Here is an 18,991-nt window from a genome sequence, read left to right on the forward strand (position 1 = left end):
TCATATGTAATTAGAGTTTCCCTCTGAAGGACTAGGCATTTGCTAGAAACTTTAAAAATAAATATAAACCTGCGACGGTTTAGGGAAGGTTCCAGATATCCTGGAATTATTAGCCTCACAATCCGGTTGTGAGATTTGCAATGTTAGAAAAAGGAATTCATTTTGTAGCGAATACTTGTTCTGATTCTAATCCATTGGGTAACGCTCTGGGAGTGGTCTTTCAGGGTACCGCTACAACGACCTGGTCTCCCCGCACTACCTGAACATGATCGCCAACCTGTCTGGCTGCTCTGCCCACCGCCGCACCCCCAACTGCTCCGACATCTGCTTCCACAGGAAGTACCGGACCCACGACGGCTCATGCAACAACCTCCAGCACCCCATGTGGGGAGCTTCCCTCACCGCCTTTGAGCGCCTGCTCAAGCCGGCCTACCAGAACGGGTTCAACCTGCCCAGAGGCTTCTCTCTGGCCGACGACTCCCGGGAGCTCCCCCTGCCGCTCCCTCGTTTGGTCTCGACCGCCATGATTGGCACGGAGACCATCACGCCCGACGACCAGTTCACTCACATGCTGATGCAATGGGGACAGTTCCTGGACCACGACATGGACCAGACCGTGGCGGCCATTAGTATGGCGCGCTTCTCCGATGGAGCGTCGTGCAGCCAGGTATGCACCAATGACCCTCCCTGCTTCTCCGTCATGATCCCAGAGAACGACCCGCGGGTCAGGAATGGGCACTGCATGTTCTTCGTCCGCTCCAGCCCCGTGTGTGGTAGCGGGATGACCTCTCTGCTGATGAACTCTGTGTACGCCCGGGAGCAAATCAACCACCTCACCTCGTTCATCGACGCATCCAACGTCTACGGGAGCACGGAGCACGAGTCTCTGGAGCTAAGGGACCTCAGCAACCAGAGGGGGCTCCTGAAGCAAGGGCAGGTGGTCCCCAGCTCCGGGAAGCACCTCCTCCCCTTCGCCGTGGGGCCTCCCACCGAATGCATGCGGGACGAGAGCGAGAGTCCCGTCCCGTGTTTCTTGGCCGGCGACCACCGAGCCAACGAGCAGCTGGCCTTGACTTCCATGCACACCCTGTGGTTCCGGGAGCATAACCGTGTGGCCGCCAAGCTCCTGGCCCTGAACCCTCACTGGGACGGGGATACCATCTACCACGAGGCTCGGAAGATCGTGGGGGCCGAGATGCAGCACATCACGTACTCGCACTGGTTGCCCAAGATCTTCGGGGAAGCCGGGATGAAGGTCTTGGGGGAGTACAAAGGCTATGAGCCCAACACCAACGCCGGTATCCTGAATGCCTTCGCCACGGCCGCCTTCCGCTTCGGCCACACCCTCATCAACCCTCTCCTCTACCGGCTCAACGAAACTTTCCAGCCCATCCAGCAGGGCCACCTCCCTCTTCACAAGGCCTTCTTCTCACCATTCAGGATCACCCAGGAAGGCGGCATCGACCCGCTTCTCCGCGGACTCTTCGGGGTCCCCGGGAAAATGCGAGTGCCTTCCGAACTCTTGAACATGGAGCTGACCGAGAAGCTCTTCTCCATGGCCCATTCCGTCTCTCTGGACCTGGCAGCCATCAACATCCAGAGGGGGCGCGACCACGGCATCCCCCCTTACAACGATTTCCGGGTCTTCTGCAACCTCACGTCCGCACAGGAGTTTGACGACCTCAAGAACGAGATTAGGAACCTCGAGATCAGGGAGAAGCTCAGGAGGTAGGTGGCCCGGCCAAAGGGCACCAGAGAGGTCAGCGACAATTGTAACCAACCCTCCTTTAGGTGTCTCCTTTGTGCAACAACCAAACTCCAGCCCTACTGTTTCTCTCCCTGACCCCAGCACATGAGACCATTTACTTCTGTTGCTCTAGGTCAGGCGCAGAGAACCTGTGGCTCCAAATCTTGCTGGGCAACAACTCACATCTTCCCTGATCGTAGGCCCCACTAGGAGAGGCTAATAGGAGTCAAAGTCCTCTAGCCTCTTGAGGCTCACAAATTATATTGCCTTTAGCAACGGAAGTGAATAACTCAACACACAAAGGGATTGTAGTGTTTACATTCCTCCGTTCCATATCAGGCTGCAGTCCATAGCAAGCGTTGACTCAGCTGCTGCAAGTATCTTGAAGATTGCCCAAGGTATATCTGCACTGCAAACCTATCCTGGTTTTATGCTGCTTTAAGAGTCAAATCAAGGGACGCGGGTGGCGCTGTGGCCTAAACCACAGAGCCTAGGGCTTGCCGATCAGAAGGTCGGCGGTTCAAATCCCCGCAATGGGGTGAGCTCCCATTGGTCGGTCCCAGTTCCTGCCAACCTAGCAGTTCGAAAGCATGTCAAAATGCAAGTAGATAAATAGGTACCACTCCGGTGGGAAGGTAAATGGTGTTTCCGTGCACTGCTCTGGTTTCACCAGAAGCGGCTTAGTCATGCTGGCCACATGACCTGGAAAAACTGTCTGCGGACAAACTTCGGCTCCCTCGGCCAGTAAAACGAGATGAGCACCGCAACCCCAGAGTTGTTCACGGCCACGACTTAAGTGTCAGGGGTCCTTTACTTTTTTTAGAGTCAAATCAGATGTGACAGGAGAGACTGGTGATTAGATATCCTAACTTTTTTAAACCTTTTTTTTTCTAGGAGGGAGACTATTTTTTATCAGAGCATCTATGGCTGTGGAGGGGACTATTTAATCCCCCCAACACACCATTTCCACATAGTGAGCAAGTACCTGTATGGACACTCCAGAGTTTCAGACTGTTCTTCTGGGACCCTATGCATGCAAAACAGATGCCCTATCACTGAGCCACAGTTGTTCCCAATTTGTATTAGAGAAACAACATGGGGGAGGGCTGAATACCTCCTACCCGGGCATTGCCCCTCTGATCAAACATGGATCCCCACACACTGGCTTCAAAGCAGCAGCAGCAGCAACCACAACAATAAGGCCGAATGATCTTAACACAGATCTGCCATGTGTGTAATGCCTCTGTTGGCCCTGACCTGTCATGGCTTCTCTCAAAGAATCATGGGAACTGCAGTTTGGTATGGGTACTTCAGATTCTCCACCAGAGGCACCCTGGCCCTTCACAGAATTACGATCTCCCCTCAGGTCTTTTAAAGCCATACCGCAGATACCCTCCTAGGTCAGTATGGGGAAGGGACTGTGACCCTCCAAATGCTATTGAACTACAACTCCCATCATTCCAGACATGGGCCGTGGTAGTTGGGGGCTGATGGGAGTTAGGTAAAGGGTAAAGGGACCCCTGACCATTAGGTCCAGTCGTGACCGACTCTGGGGTTGTGGTGCTCATCTCGCTTTATTGGCCAAGGGAGCCGGCGTACAGCTTCCGGGTCATGTGGCCAGCATGACTAAGCTGCTTCTGTGGAACCAGAGCAGCACACGGAAACGCCATTTACCTTCCCGCTGGAGTGGTACCTATTTATCTACTTACACTTTGACGTGCTTTCGAACTGCTAGGTTGGCAGGAGCAGGGACCGAGCAACGGGAGCTCACCCCGTCGCGGGGATTCGAACCGCCGAGCTTCTGATCGGCAAGTCCTAGGCTCTGTGGTTTAAGCCACAGCGCTACCCGCATCCCAGCTGATGGGAGATGGGGTTCAGCAAAATCTGCAGGGCCACAACATTCTCTCTCACACACACACAAACACAAACACCAGGCAAACATTTGCTCCTCCAGCTGATCTCTTTCCCCTCTCCCTCTGCAGTTTATATGGAATTACAAAGAACATCGACTTGTTTCCTGCCCTGATGGTGGAGGACCTTGTCCCGGGCACCAGAGTGGGGCCAACACTCATGTGCTTATTAGCGACTCAGTTTCGAAGACTCCGAGATGGAGACAGGTAAGCCAAGCCAAGTCCATTTGCCATTCCATCTGAGGGAGTTGTTCTTTTGATTTGGAGGACCCTCAGGGTTTAGACGTCTCCCCGTTGGATCCTTGAGGGCTTGCCTTTTGGGGTTGGGTGAGGTTGCAGTTGTGATCTACTCCTACAACAGCTGTTCCCTGCCAGCGGAGAGCAGCACACAGTCACAGCCCTCAGTCGCCAGGGCTCAGGATGGGAATGGCAACCAGTCATAGAATCATAGAATCATAGAGTTGGAAGAGACCACAAGGGCCATCGAGTCCAACCCCCTGCCAAGCAGGAAACACCATCAGAGCACTCCTGACATATGGTTGTCAAGCCTCTGCTTAAAGACCTCCAAAGTAGGAGACTCCACCACACTCCTTGGCAGCAAATTCCACTGTCGAACAGCTCTTACTGTCAGGAAGCTCTTCCTAATGTTTAGGTGGAATCTTCTTTCTTGTAGTTTGGATCCATTGCTCCGTGTCTGCTTCTCTGGAGCAGCAGAAAACAACCTTTCTCCCTCCTCTATGTGACATCCTTTTATATATTTGAATAAATATTATATATATATATATATATATATATATATATATATATATATATGCTTTCGTAGATTTTCACGGGTACAGGAATGCAGGTTTTGGTGTCTTCGGGTGTCTTCCCGTGTAAGAGTTGGGGTGTCTAGGCGACGTTTCGACGAGGTCTCACTCGTCATCTTCAGGCTGGTGCTTTCGGCTTCTTGTTACTGGAACACTGAGATCCTGCTCTGTTCCAGTAACAAGAAGCCGAAAGCACCAGCCTGAAGATGACGAGTGAGACCTCGTCGAAACGTCGCCTAGACACCCCAACTCTTACACGGGAAGACACCCGAAGACACCAAAACCTGCATATATATATATATATATATATATATATATATATATATAGTCCACCAGCACAAATCAGCTGGATAGCTTGGTTGGTTCGAGCAAGGTGCTGATAATGCCAAGGTTGTAGGTTCAATTCCCCATATGGGGCAGCTGCATATTCCTGCGTTACAGGGGGTTGGACGAGATGGTCTTCCGGGTCCCTTCCAACTCCTAGGAATCATTCTGGTCTCACAGCTGTCCATGGAGGTGCAGGTTAATTCTGTGTCCAGGGCAGCTGTTTACCAGCTCCATCTGGTACACAGACTGGGAGCCTACCTGCCCGCAGAGTGTCTCTCCAGAGTGGTGCATGCTCTGGTTATCTCCCGCTTGGACTACTGCAGTGCGCTTTACATGGGGCTACCTTTGAAGGTGACCCGGAAACTGCAATTAATCCAGAATGCGGCAGCTAGACTGGTGACCGGGAGCGGCCGCCAGGACCACATAACACTGGTGCCAAATCATAATACAATCATTAATACCAATCATTCAGATGCCAAATTATGCAATTTAGGTGGCACCCTGCATGCTAGTATTGATGGTTTGATGATTTACTTTATTTCTGAGTTCCAAAATCTTATTAATTCCAATTACACTCCAGTCAAAATAACAATCCTTTATACAACAACTGCAATTTTAACGACTTCCACAAAGAAGTCACACTTCTTTGAAGCCTCACTCACTTCACAGAGTGTTTGTTGTGGGGGAGGAAGGGAAAGGAGATTGTTAGCCATTTTGAGACTCCTTAGGGTAGTGATAAAGCAGGATATCAAATCCAAACTCTTCTTCTTCTTGAAGACCAAAGGCTCCCTTATCAGCCTTATCTGGAGAAACTGGCCACTCTCCAGGCACCCGGCTTGATCTCCTTGTTGACCTCCCTGTCTGCGTTTCCCAGCAGGACACAGGCTAGGTCACGATCGGCGATCCTCCTCAAGCGTGAGAAGAACACACCACTCTTCCCTGCTCCCTGCCTCCCCCAGGGAGGGGAAAGAGATAGACAGAAATGTATTTACATGCCTTTATTTCTGTCTTTGCAGCATTACAGAGAAATGCGTCTGCTCTCTTCAGACACCAACAGCAGAGAGACAAACTCCACCTCCTGTACTTTCTGTACAGGTCAAATGACACTCTGAGCTAACATTCGGTGCTCAGCACAGTGAATAGACTGCCCCTTTTTTCTCACGGTACAGTCCTAAACATTCACATCCTGTTTTGCTTTCCAGCCAGCTGCAGCTCGCTGCTGCATTGCTCCTTTTCCGTAACAGTCCTCGCATCCCTTGCTTGCTGTTTACAGGTCCATCGCTGATGCTCTTGTGTGCAATTTCCCCCATCAGGTTTTGGTACGAGAACCCAGGTGTGCTCAGCCCTGCCCAGCTCACGCAGATAAGGCAGGTGTCTCTCGCCCGCATCATCTGCGACAACAGCGACCACATCAGGCAGCTGCAGAAGGATGTTTTCCGGGTCGCAGCCTACCCACAGGGCATGGTCAGCTGCGATGAGATCCCGGAAATGGATCTGCGCCTCTGGCAGGACTGCTGTGAAGGTAATGTGATGAGGATGGGAGGGGGAATTGTGGGTTTTGTTTTTGTTATGTTTTTTAAATAATTGTATTAATTAATTTATTTTTTTAAAGTAATATTTATTGAAGTTTTAAAGACAGTAAAAAGTTTCAAAGTTTAAACATAAAAAAATAAGAACAAAGAATAACTAATAGAAGAAAAAAAAGAACTACAAAGGTACAAAAACAAAACACATAAAAAATACAAAATACAAAATAGAGAACAATTAACAAAAAAGAAGAAGAAGAAAACCCAATATTTTCATATCTTATACTTCATTTACTAGTTTCCTGACCTCCTCACACCTCCCTTTTTGTATTCCAGTTCAGATATTAAATTCAGCAAGTCCTTACCCTCTATCATTTATCCTTCCTCAACATCTTAACCTATTATAAATATGTATTTTCCACCATTATCAATCCATATTTACATATTCTTATTAATCTTTTTACCAATGCCACTTATTTTCAATCCAACATCCCTGTAACATTCAATAATTTTACAGTATTTCTGTATTAATTTAAATTACACACATATACAAAGAATTGACAATCTCATACTACAAAAAGAAAATTTAAGAAAAAACAATTAAGAAAAAATAAGAAAATACAGGAAAAAGAAAGAAGAAAAAGCAGATTTATGTTCATAAAAAAAACTTATTCTTCCTAATTAATACTTACATAAACACTTAAATAAAAAAGACTTCTGAAAAAACGAGTCTTCCAATCATTCGCATTGTACTGTTTATACTGTTGTTGTTTTTCCCTCACAGGGAAATATTCTTTAATATTGTTCCCATCTACTCCACAAACGGTATTTGTTGTGTTTATAAGTATCACTCAAGTTCTGCTAATATGGTGTGGTTGGTACAATATGATCTTATATAATCCTTAAATAGTCTCCATTCTCCAAATATTTTCTGGTTCAATACTCCTCTAACTCTTCCCGTCAGTTTTGCTAGTTGTAAATATTCTAACATGAGTGTGATGGGATGATTAGCTGCTTGTGCGTAAAATCGTGCTCCCTCAGAGTTTGTGCCACTTCACAAACCTCTGTGTGTGACAGAGCTCCACAAACATGTCTGCCCTAGTCACTTGTAGATTCCGACAGTGGTTGTTTTCGGAATCGTCTCCAACATAAGAGCTCCTTAACGGAAACCCGCCTTCTGGACTCACGGCGTGACAGTTTCCAGCGAGGTGTGGGTCTCCCTATGGGAGCTTCAGATACCTCCCCACTGTTCTCGCTGGAAGCGTCTCTGAGCCCTCCCTCCTGCTCGCATTCCCTCAGAGATCCACTCCTCCCCCTGCTGGTTCCTGCTTCAGCTGTTGAGTCTCTTCCTTCCTCCCTGAGCCCCTCCACCACCTGTCCCTCCGATGGCAGTTCCCTGACATCCACCTCCCCTCCAGGGCCCCCCTCACCCCCTCCCATTTCCTCTCCTCTGGGAGGTGAAGAGGTAAAACCCCGAAAAGAATCTTCTTCATCTTCAGACGTCTCGAACAATTCCCTCCATCGATCGCCGTCCTGGCTCGCTGACTCCTCCTCCTCCTCGGAATCTGTGAACCCCTCCAACTCCTCTTCTTCGTCGGTGGTGGCAAAGTATTCCCTCCGGAACCTCGCTACAGGCTGAGGTTTACGTGGGAACCTCTGATGAAAAGTTTCTATTAAAACTTCGTCATTGACATCCTCTGCCCTAACCCAGGTGTTTTCCGACTCCGGTTCCCCTTCCCACATTACCAAATACTCTACTTGATCTCCCTTCCACCTGGAATCGAGGATCTCCGCTACATTGTAGCTTTGTTCCCTTTCCTCCATTGCTGGTCCCCGAGTGACCCTCCCTTCTCTGTCCCCTTTATACAGTGACAGCAATGACCTGTGGAAAACTGGGTGCAGCTTCATGTGGTTCGGTAACCGGAGTCTGAAAGCCACTGGATTGACCTGTTGTGTGATTTCAAATGGTCCCAGTCTTTTGGGTCTTAACTTCTTACAACCCCCTTTGAAGGGTAACCCTTGGGTTGACAGCCACACTTGGTCCCCCACCCTAATGGTTTCACCTTCTCTCCTGTGTTTGTCTGCCTGCCTCTTATATTCCTCCTTGGCCCTGTCTAAGTTAAGTTGGAGCTGGCGATGGATAGCTTCCATTTCTTCTACAAACTGTTCGGCAGCTGGAACGCTCCATCTCTCCCCTTCCCCCCCTGGGAAAGCCCTGGGATGGCACCCGTAATTTGCCAAAAAGGGGCTCATCCCCGTGGACACGTTCTCCGCATTGTTGTAGGCAAATTCCGCCAATGCCAACTTCTCCACCCAATCATTCTCTCTGTCATTGACGTAACACCTCAAATATTGTTGGAGGATGCCATTGGCTCTTTCCGCCTGCCCATTGGTTTCAGGATGCCGGGCCGTCGAGAAATTTACCTCTACATGCAGTAAGCTCATGAGCTTCCTCCAGAACCTGGAAGTAAATTGTTTCCCCCGGTCTGAAACCACCCTCAAGGGGGCGCCATGCAACCTAAACACATTTTCTACAAACAATTTAGCGGTTTCTTCTGCCGTGACCGCATGCGAGCAGGCTATAAAGTGTGCCATTTTGGTTAACAGGTCTACCACAACCATGATGGCTGTTTTCCCTCTGGACCTTGGCAGATCAGTCATGAAATCTATAGCTACTGCTTCCCATGGTCTTTCTGGTGTGGGTAGCGGTTCTAATAACCCTGCCGGCGCCCGCCTTTCCCCTTTGGCTCGCTGGCATTGTTCACAACTCCTCACATACTCCCGCACGTCTTCCCTGACCTTAGGCCACCAAAATTCCCTGGTCACCAGCCACATGGTTCTGTGTTGCCCAAAATGCCCCGCTGTGGGGCTATCGTGCAGCTGCTTGAGTACCTTCCCCCTCAACTCTCCTTCAGGTATATATAACGCTCCCTTGTAGTACAACGCCCCGTTTCTCTCCTCAAAACCTCCGGGTTTATCTCCCTCCCTCCTGAGTCCCCTGAGTTTGTCCTGTGCGTATTCATCGTTCTCCGTTCCCTCTACCAGTTCTCTTTGCCCCACCAATGCCGCCCCACACACCCAGCGGTCCTCTGGAATGACATGTCTCTCTTCGGGTGCTCCCTCCCCCTCCAAATATTCAGGTTTACGTGAGAGAGCGTCCGCCCTAACGTTCTCTGGGCCTGGCACATAACAAATCTCAAAGTTAAATCTGGAGAACTCCTGTGCCCATCTCAACTGCCGTTGGTTGAGCACTCGTGCCGTTCTCCAATACTCTAGGTTCTTGTGGTCAGTGCACACTTGCACCTTATGTTGTGCGCCAATTAGCAGGTGCCTCCATCTCCGAAAAGCCTCATGGATAGCAAGAAGTTCTCGATCGTACACCGTGTAGTTCCTCTCGGATTTGTTCAGTTTTCGCGAAAAAAAGGCACACGGTCTCCACTCTGACTCCTCCCCCCCTGGCTGCAGGAGAAGCACCGCCCCAATGGCTCTGTCTGATGCGTCTGTTTCGACTCTCATCTTTTTTTGTAAATCCACATGCAGAAGTTGTTCTTCAGAGGCGAAGGCCCTTTTTAGCTCCTCAAAAGCTCGCTCCGCCTCCTCAGTCCAAACAAATTTCTTCTTACTGCTGAGACAGTCCGTTATGGGCGCCGTCAAGTGGGCAAAGTTTCGGATGAACTTACGGTAAAAGTTCCCAAACCCTAGGAACCTCTGCACATCCTTCTTTGTTTTGGGAGTTTTCCATTCCAGCACTGCCTGGACCTTGCCGGGATCCATAGCCAATCCCTTGTCTGACAGGCGGTACCCCAGGAACTCCACCTCCTTGGTATGAAACTGACACTTCTCCAGTTTCACCCACAGCCGGTTGTCTAGCAGCCTGCGCAACACTTCTCTGACGTCTCTCACATGCTGCTCCTCATTCTCAGAATACACCAACACGTCATCCAGGAAGGCCACACAATTCTTGTAAAGCAAAGGCCCTAGTACGTGGTTCATCAGCGATTGAAAGCACGCTGAGCCTGCTTGTAATCCAAATGGCATAACGAGATATTCAAATGCCCCCAAAGGGGTGAACATGGTGGTTTTCCATTCATCCCCTTTCCTTATACGTATCAGATTGTACGCCCCCCTTAGGTCCAGCTTGGTAAAAATCTTTCCCTTCCGCACCCTGTTCAAAATGTCATCAATTCTAGGCATGGGAAAGGCCAATGGTTCTGACACTGCGTTTAAGGCCCTGAAATCACACACAAGCCTCGGCTTGTTCGTGTTTTTTTTTATCCACAAAAAACACTGGACTCCCCCCCACTGCCCTTGACTCTCTGATGAAACCCCTCTTCAGGTTCTTGTCGATGAATTCTCGTAACTCCTGCATTTCTCTGTCCGACATGGCATACAACTTGCCTACAGGGAGCTGTGCCCCAGGGAGTAAATTGATTTGACAATCAAAGGGTCTATGCGGGGGTAGTTGGTCAGCTTCCCTTTCGCTGAACACGTCGCTGAGATCTGCGTATTGTTGTGGCACCTTCACTTTCTCCGTTACTTCCGTCCCTGCTAGGGTGGCTTGGGCCCCTGCTGAACCCTTTCCCTCCCTGCAGTGTTCTAAGCAATGTGCGGAACCAAAGGAAACCACTCTCTGATGCCAGCCTACCAGTGGATCATGTAACGCCAGCCAGCTCATCCCCAAAATAATGGGAGCCCCTCCCAAGGTAGCCACATTAAACGCTATCAGTTCCGTGTGCCTTGCCACCTTCATTGTCATTGGGACGGTCTGCAAGCTGACTTCCCCTCCCAACAGCTCCCTGCCATTGATCGTGGTCACCTGCAGGGGGTTGCTTAAAGGGATCGTCTGTATCTGGTGTTCAGCTGCAAACTCCTTGCTCATGAAATTGCAGGAGCTGCCTGAGTCCAACAGCGCCTTAATCTTCAGAGGGTATCCGTTTTGCAACTCTAGTGACACCTCTATCACTAGGGCAGGTTTGGGGGGTTCTGGCGTGGGCACTTTCACTGCTCTTTGGCCTGGCTGCTGTGCCCTGACGGTGGCAGCCAGGCGTTGGCTTTTACTTGCTCCCATATCTCTTCCACTCCTCCCTCAACAGCTCCCACCATTCCTTGCCATTCCTTCCTCTGGGGGCAGACTCTGGCAAAGTGACCTGGCTGTTGGCAGAGATAGCATTTCCGGGCGCCTTTTCCCTCCTTCCTACCCCCTTCGCTGGGCTTTGAAACTGCGCGCGCGCACGCTGTTCCGATTTCCATCGGCTCTGCCGGCGGGAAAGCTGGCTCAGGAATGTCTGGAATGCGGAACTCCTTCCAACGTTCCCCTTTACCTTCCCGCCTCTCCAAGGCTCTTGCCTCCTGGCGCGCTCCTATGGTCAGCGCAGATTTGGTCAGCTGATCCATAGACACCGCCCTGGGGCTCCGGGACAATTCGTCTTTCACAGCCGAAGAAAGACCTTCTTCAAATAGCATCTGAATGGGTGCCGCCGATAAATCCCACCCCAATCGGTGAACCAGCATGGTAAACTCAGTCCAGTACTCACGGACAGATCTGCTTCCCTGCTTGCAAGCCATTAGCTGTCTGCACACCACTCCCTCCTCAATATCGCTGGAAAACATGATATCCATTGCACGAAAGAACTTCATGGTGTCCTTTAGGACGTCATTGTGCGTTGCCATCAGGGGTCGAACCCAGTCCCTTGCCCCCCTCTCAAGATGCCCAATCACGAAAGCAACTCGCGATTCCTCATCAGGGAATTCATCAAACTGCACATTAAGGGCATATTGCATCTCTGTCCTAAAGGCATGGTAGTCCTTGGGGTCCCCCCCAAACTTCTGCACCAATCCTGGTACCTTTCTGGGGAACTGGGTGGCTCTCCCCTTCTTGTCTGCATCCTGAGCCCTTCTCTCCTCAAGCCTCGCCGTCTGCAGCGCAAGTTGGATTTCCAACGCTCGGTACCTTTCTTCCAAGCTTGGACCAGCTCCAACCCCTGCTCCTTCGGTTCCGGCTGGGTCGCTCATGATGCCTGCTCCTGCACAAACAGCTTACAAAGACTGTCGGAATGCTGTGATGGGATGATTAGCTGCTTGTGCATAAAATCGTGCTCCCTCAGAGTTTGTGCCACTTCACAAACCTCTGTGTGTGACAGAGCTCCACAAACATGTCTGCCCTAGTCACTTGTAGATTCCGACAGTGGTTGTTTTCGGAATCGTCTCCAACATAAGAGCTCCTTAACGGAAACCCGCCTTCTAGACTCACGGCGTTACAGTTTCCGGCGAGGTGTGGGTCTCCCTATGGGAGCTTCAGATACCTCCCCACTGTTCTCGCTGGAAGCGTCTCTGAGCCCTCCCTCCTGCTCGCATTCCCTCAGAGATCCACTCCTCCCCCTGCTGGTTCCTGCTTCAGCTGTTGAGTCTCTTCCTTCCTCCCTGAGCCCCTCCACCACCTGTCCCTCCGATGGCAGTTCCCTGACAATGAGTATCTGCCAATCTGAGATTGTCGGTTTTGTTTCGTTTTTCCACTTCCTTGCCACAATAATTCTTGCTGCTGTGGTGGCATACATGAACAGTGGTCTTATGTCTTTTTTAATTTCTAATGGTAAAATGCCTACTGTTTTGAAAAGTTGAAATTGGAGAGATTTGCTTCCAAACGTGAAATGAATCAGATTTCTCCTTGCGTTCCTAGTTGTGGCAAGCGCCACCTGCCTAAAGGCTTATTTCTGGGGGGCCACCAGGTGGCGCATTGGAAGATGGCCGACAATAACATCTCTCCGACCCACACAAGGTAATTAAGAGGCTGCTATGGGAAGTATGCAGCCTTCCCGCCCCCCCCCCCCAAGGAGATGGGGGGACTGCCTTGCCAGCGGTGTCCATAATGCACCCCTGAATTTGAAAGAGGGGGTGCCCGGTCACTTGGCACAAGCCCTTGGTGAAGTCGGCTCTTCCTGATGCTGTCTCCAATCAGAGCCCGGGTTCGCTTTAGCTCGAAAATATAATTGGAACCATATAATTGGAAAGAAGCTAAAGCACATACATCAAGCGAAGTTCGGGAGATAAGACTGCTGATTAATGGATCTCTGTGACCGGAGCGACAGATGGGACAAATAAATCAAGTGATGAATCACCATTAAGAGACTGGTATGTTTGGAGTGAAACGGAAGGGGGGTGGAGGAAAAAACTTTTCTTTTCTTTGCCTTATGTGAGTATTAATAACCCTCCACCCCAGAAAGAAGATCGTTGCATTTTATTAATCACAAGCAGGAATTCAAGAACTGTGTGGAGTGAATTACTGATCAAAGAGGGGACTGGTAAACATTGGAGAACATAGGAAAGTTTTTATGACGCAGTTTTAAATGGCGTCTCGCTAAGACAGGCTTGTCTAAGAAAGACGGGGGGCGGAGGATCAGGATCATTGGAATGTGAATGATGATTGGAATGTGATCTAAACCTGGCAGAGCCCTTTGTGATATACTTGGCAAGCCTGGGAAAATTAAAGGACAGACCGAGGATAAATTCTTTACGGAAGTGTGGAATGGCGTCTGTCCCTATGTGATATGATTTTTGGGAGAGTCTAAAACCCACACAGAAGATGTTTGTTTCCAACCCGCTTGTGAAGATGATCAGAGATCGCAAAGAAAGGAATATATGAAAGCAACAAGAAGATGAAGAAAGTAATAAAGAGACTATCTGGACAGAACTGGATAGAATTGTCTAATTAAAGCAGCAATATAAGTGATGCTTGGACCCCCGTTCGGAGCTTGAAGTATGGGTACCCCCAACAAAATTTAAAAATCTGGCTGTATAATTTGGAACTAATGTGATTTGGAAATAATGTGATTTGATTGGCCTGTTAATAAAAATTATTTTTTTTTTAAAAAAAAGGCTTATTTCTGTACACACAAACATACACTTCTGCCGTACCTGGATTTTTGTAAGCAAATTATTAGAGAGGTGTGTCTCCCCATAGGAAGCAGCCCAGACCCTGCGATCATCATTTAAGGCCCTTCTTTGTGTGGCTCCTCCAAAAGAGGTCAGCGGGGTGGCAACACGAAAACAGGGCCTTTTCTGTAGTGGCTCCCATTTGTGGAATGCTCTCCTCAGGCGCAATCATTATACAACTTTAGGTGCCAGGTGAAAACAGTCCTCTTCAACCCAGCCTTGGCCTGCATCCTAGATCCTTTTAAGTATGTTTGTGGGAGGAGGTGGGGTGAGCGAGGTTATTGGTGTGTTATGTTCTTGTTTTTATTATGTATTTTGTGTTATCTTGCATTTTATTCTGAGAACCACCCTGAGATTTACAGATGGTGGTATAAAATTTAATAATAATAATAATAATAATAATAATAATAATAATAATAAGGCTTCCTTTTCAAGATGAAATGAAGCCTGAAAACCTCACCCTCCACCTCCCTCTGCCCAGAAGCCACTAAACATGGAACACTGCTGTGATGGGATGATGGCTGCTTGTGCGTAAAATCGTAGTCCCTCAGAGTTTGTTCAAGCCCACAAACCTCTGTCTGTGACAGAGCCCCTCAGACATGGCTGCTCTAGTCACTGGCAGATTCCGACAGTGGTTGCTTTCGGAATCACTTCCAGCATAAAAGCTCCTTAACGGAAACACGTCTTCTGGACTCGCGGCGTGACAGTTTCCGGCGAGGAGTGGGTCTCCCTATGGGAGGTTCAGAAACCTCCCCACTGTTCTCGCTGGACGTATCCCTGAGCCCTCCCTCTTGCTCGCTTTCCCTCAGAGACCCACCTCTCCCCCTGCTGGTTCCTGCTTCAGCTGCTGGGTCTCTCCCAGCCTCCGTGAGCTCTTCCACCACCTGTTCCTCCGATGGCAGTTCCCTGACAACTAATATGATAAATATTTGGGGGATGGGCATGTGTTTCGGAGCTTTTCATTTTTTTAGTTTTTTAAAAAGTTTTTATTTATACTTTCCAAGTTTATACATTTCATTAATTTTACAATCAATTTAACATTTCAAAATTTGACTTCCTTCCTCCTCTTTCTGCAGTTCCTTAATATATGTATATATTTAAAAAAAACAAAAAAAACTTCTGCATATCCAAATTCCTTTCACTTGCTCATTTCATTATCTGTTGTGCATATATACCCTTGCAAAACTGCAGGTTATTGCAATAATCCTGCTTGTGTTTTTATCTGTTTACAATTTATCTGTAAATATTCAGTAAACCATTTCCATTCTTTTATAAAAAAGAGTTTGTTATCTTGATTTCCTTTTCTTCCAGTAAGTTTCGCCATTTCTGCATATTCCATGAGGGGTTTTTTTGGCAAAAGCCCAACCTGGTCATAATGAATTGCCTCTTTTAATACCAATTTCAACCTATTTGCTAATACAGTGGATGCTTGGGTTGCGAACGTGATCCATGGGGATGCACATTCACAACCTGCAGCGTTCGTAACCCGCAGCGGCACGTCTGCGCACGCGCGGGTTGCTATTTCGTCTTCTGCTCATGCGCAAAGCGATTTAGCGCTTCTGTGCACGCTCGACCGCCGAAACCCGGAAGTAACCCGTTCCGGTACTTCCAGGTTTTGGCAGTCTGTAACCTGAAAAACGCAACCTGAAGCGTCTGTAACCTGAGGTATGACTGTATATTTGCAAAAAGTTTATAATCATCATTCAACAGAGATATGGGTTGATAATTTTTTAGCTGCTCAGGCTCTCTGTCTTGTTTTGGAATAGGAGTTATACAGTGGTACCTCGGGTTAAGTACTTAATTCGTTCCGGAGGTCCGTTCTTAACCTGAAACTGTTCCTAACCTGAAGCACCACTTTAGCTAATGGGGCCTCCTGCTGCCACCACGCCACTAGAGCACGATTTCTGTTCTCATCCTGAAGCAAAGTGCTTAACCTGAAGCACTATTTCTGGGTTAACGGAGTCTGTAACCTGAAGCGTCTGTAACCTGAAGCGTATGTAACCCGATGTACTACTGTATAAGCATTCTTCCAGTGTTTCTGAGCTTTTCAAACCCTGCTGCCTCAAACTTGTGGGATGTAAACACAGGGGCAGTCAATGACAACATTCCTAGAGTGTACATGTTACAACATGGGGAGGGATGTCTGTCCAGCAAGCAGGTAAACTTCCTGGGGACGGACTTCCTCCGCATGTGACCAGAGGTGGGTGTGGCCTCACCTGTGCAGGTAATGACAAAAGCACAGGGCAGGCAGCCATCTCTCTCTCTCTGCCATTTTCCTTCGATGAGGAAGCATGTAAAGATGCCCTCTTGGCTCTCAGCCAAGAGAGGAGATAAGGTCTATCTTGCAACAAGATAGATTCTAAGTGTATGTAACTTTTTAAGCTGTCTGCCTTCTGGGATCATGTTGTGAACAGAACGTGAGTAAACTCTTTTATACTTTTATAAAGACTGTGTTGTGTCTTGTATTTTAAGAGGGAACAAAGGGGAAATTACCAGAGTAATTATTATAGAGGTTCTAGCGAACCTGTGCACACGTTACCGTTGCGAACTTAAAGGGGAATGTCTGTAAACTCTGCTGATATTTTGGGAACTTGGATAAGGATATAATTAGTCAATATATCCTCTCTTGCACCCCAGAACATTCCCACAAAACTCACCCCTTCCTCTTCCCCCCAGATTGCAGGACCCGGGGCCAGTTTAGAGCCCTCTCCCAACAGTTCCGAAGCAAAAGATCTTCTGGCTTCAGCTACCCAGAAGAAAACCCTTCCAAGGCCAAGCCTGGGGATCTAAGGTAAGCTGCAGACTGGTCACTTTTTCTTCACAAATCATTTTTATTTGAGTTTAGAAATATGAATTTATAGCCATACCAAATACACATCCATGTAGAGAGATTACTCTGAATCTCAGCACACACCCCCCCAATTCTCTCCATGGTTCCTGTTGCCAACATTTTCAACTGCATATTATTTCGCAATCTATATTTTATGTCTATCCATATTGTCCATAGTATTTGTTACATTACAAGTGAGATTAAAATCCTGCTAATGTTTTCATCTGCTTACAGTGGTCTCCTAAATAAATTATAAACTTTCCCCATTCTTTCTTGAATTTTTTGTCTTCCTGATCTCTGAGTTTTCTGGTCGGTTTTGCCATTTCAGCATAGCCTAACAGTTTAGTTTGCCATTCCTCTCTGGTAGGGGACTCTTTCTTCTTTCCATCTCTGGGCTAATAGCATCCGTGCTGCTGTTGTTGCATACATACATAGTCTTTTCTGTTCCTTTGGAATGTCGGTACCTATAATTTCTAATAGAAAGGCTTCTGGTTGTTGTTTTTACAAAAGTTATTTGAAACATTTTTTCAGTTCATTATATATCATTTCCCAGAAAGCCTTTATTACCATACATGAGCACCACATATGATAAAAGGTACCTTTTTTTTCTTTACATTTCCAGCAGTTATTTGTACTTGCTTTATATATTTTTGCTAGTTTAAGGTAAAGGTAAAGGGACCCCTGACCATTAGGTCCAATCGCGGATGACTCTGGGGTTGCAGCGCTCATCTCGCTTTATTGGCCGAGGGAGCCGGCGTACAGCTTCCAGGTCATATGGCCAGCATGACTAAGCCACTTCTGGTGAAACCAGAGCAGCACACAGAAACGCCGTTTACCTTCCCGCCAGAGCGGTACCTATTTATCTACTTGCACTTTGATGTGCTTTCGAACTGCTAGGTTGGCAGGAGCAGGGACCAAGCAACGGGAGCTCACCCCGTCGCAGGGATTCGAACCGCCGACCTTCTGATCGGCAGGTCCTAAGCTCAGTGGTTTAGACCACAGCGCCACCCGCGTCCCCCCCTTTTTTGCTAGTTTACTAGGAGTTAAATACCAGCAGTACAACTTTTCTTTCAGCGTACAATATGTCACAAATTTCAAATCCGTTTTCCATAACCTTTCCCAATCTGAAATCTGAATATTATGCCCCAAATCCCTTTTTCTTGCTGCTGCCTAAAATGCCAAATTTGTGCCTGCTCTGATAACTCTGTGCCTGATTGTTTGGAAAGCATTTTCAAAGCAGGCAGGTGTTCAAGGATTTTGGACCTTGTATGTTGGACCCAACCAATACCTTATCGTGGACCCAACCAATACCTTATCGTGCTTCCTGGGACAATGGGCGGCAGGTTGGGGGATAGGCAAGGGAAGAGAAGACCGTTGAGGTTCAAAATTTGAAGAAGGTCAATTGCACATCCTACCCAACCTCAGCATCCCTTTGCCTTGCTCATAGCAGGAGAGAGCAGTCACCTGGACACGCCCCTCAAATGAACCCCTGCCTCTTTTTCCTACCTTTCCTTGCAGGCCGGAGGAACCTTCTCAGAACCCGCCCTCAGAGGAGGACCTCGAGGCATTAGTAAAAGAACTGGAAAAAACCATCTCCTCGCTTCAGAGAAAGGTAGACTTTGGCTGCGTACCCACCAAACATTTAAAGTGCATTCTTTTCTTCGAGAGTATGGGGTGTTAGGGAAGGGGTGGTACATATTATGCACTGAGTTGAATAGGATCCAAAAGGCAGCAGTCTGATTGGTCCTAGAACAATAGGGTCCAGAATGCAGCAGTCTGATTGGTCCTAGAACAATAGGGTCCAGAATGCAGCAGTCTGATTGGTCCACAGGAGCCACCCAATACAGCTCCAGGTGGAAGTGAATCCGCAACCTGATTGGCCTACAGGAGAATCCCAGAATTAGCCAATCACG

The 18,991-nt window shown here is 48.2% G+C and overlaps 1 protein-coding gene and 1 long non-coding RNA gene across 5 annotated transcripts in view; one reads left to right on the forward strand and one right to left on the reverse strand.

Moving 5' to 3' along the window:
• LOC310708691 (peroxidasin homolog) overlaps positions 1 to 18,991 on the forward strand; it is an 87,917-nt gene that overhangs the window by 58,883 nt on the left and 10,043 nt on the right. For all 4 annotated transcript variants that reach the window (XM_083507333.1, XM_083507332.1, XM_083507334.1 and 1 more), the window contains 5 exons: positions 225 to 1,728; positions 3,730 to 3,864; positions 6,107 to 6,315; positions 16,925 to 17,039; positions 18,597 to 18,690. In XM_083507333.1, coding sequence (XP_083363459.1) covers positions 225 to 1,728; positions 3,730 to 3,864; positions 6,107 to 6,315; positions 16,925 to 17,039; positions 18,597 to 18,690 — 2,057 coding nt within the window. The remainder of the gene's footprint in view (positions 1 to 224; positions 1,729 to 3,729; positions 3,865 to 6,106; positions 6,316 to 16,924; positions 17,040 to 18,596; positions 18,691 to 18,991) is intronic.
• The window catches only part of LOC310708962, a 102,638-nt gene that overhangs the window by 21,649 nt on the left and 61,998 nt on the right, over positions 1 to 18,991 (reverse strand). The window lies entirely within an intron of this gene.

This window comes from Podarcis liolepis, assembly GCF_965112155.1.
Source record: "Podarcis liolepis genome assembly, chromosome: 6".
NCBI classification, from domain to species: domain Eukaryota; kingdom Metazoa; phylum Chordata; class Lepidosauria; order Squamata; family Lacertidae; genus Podarcis; species Podarcis liolepis.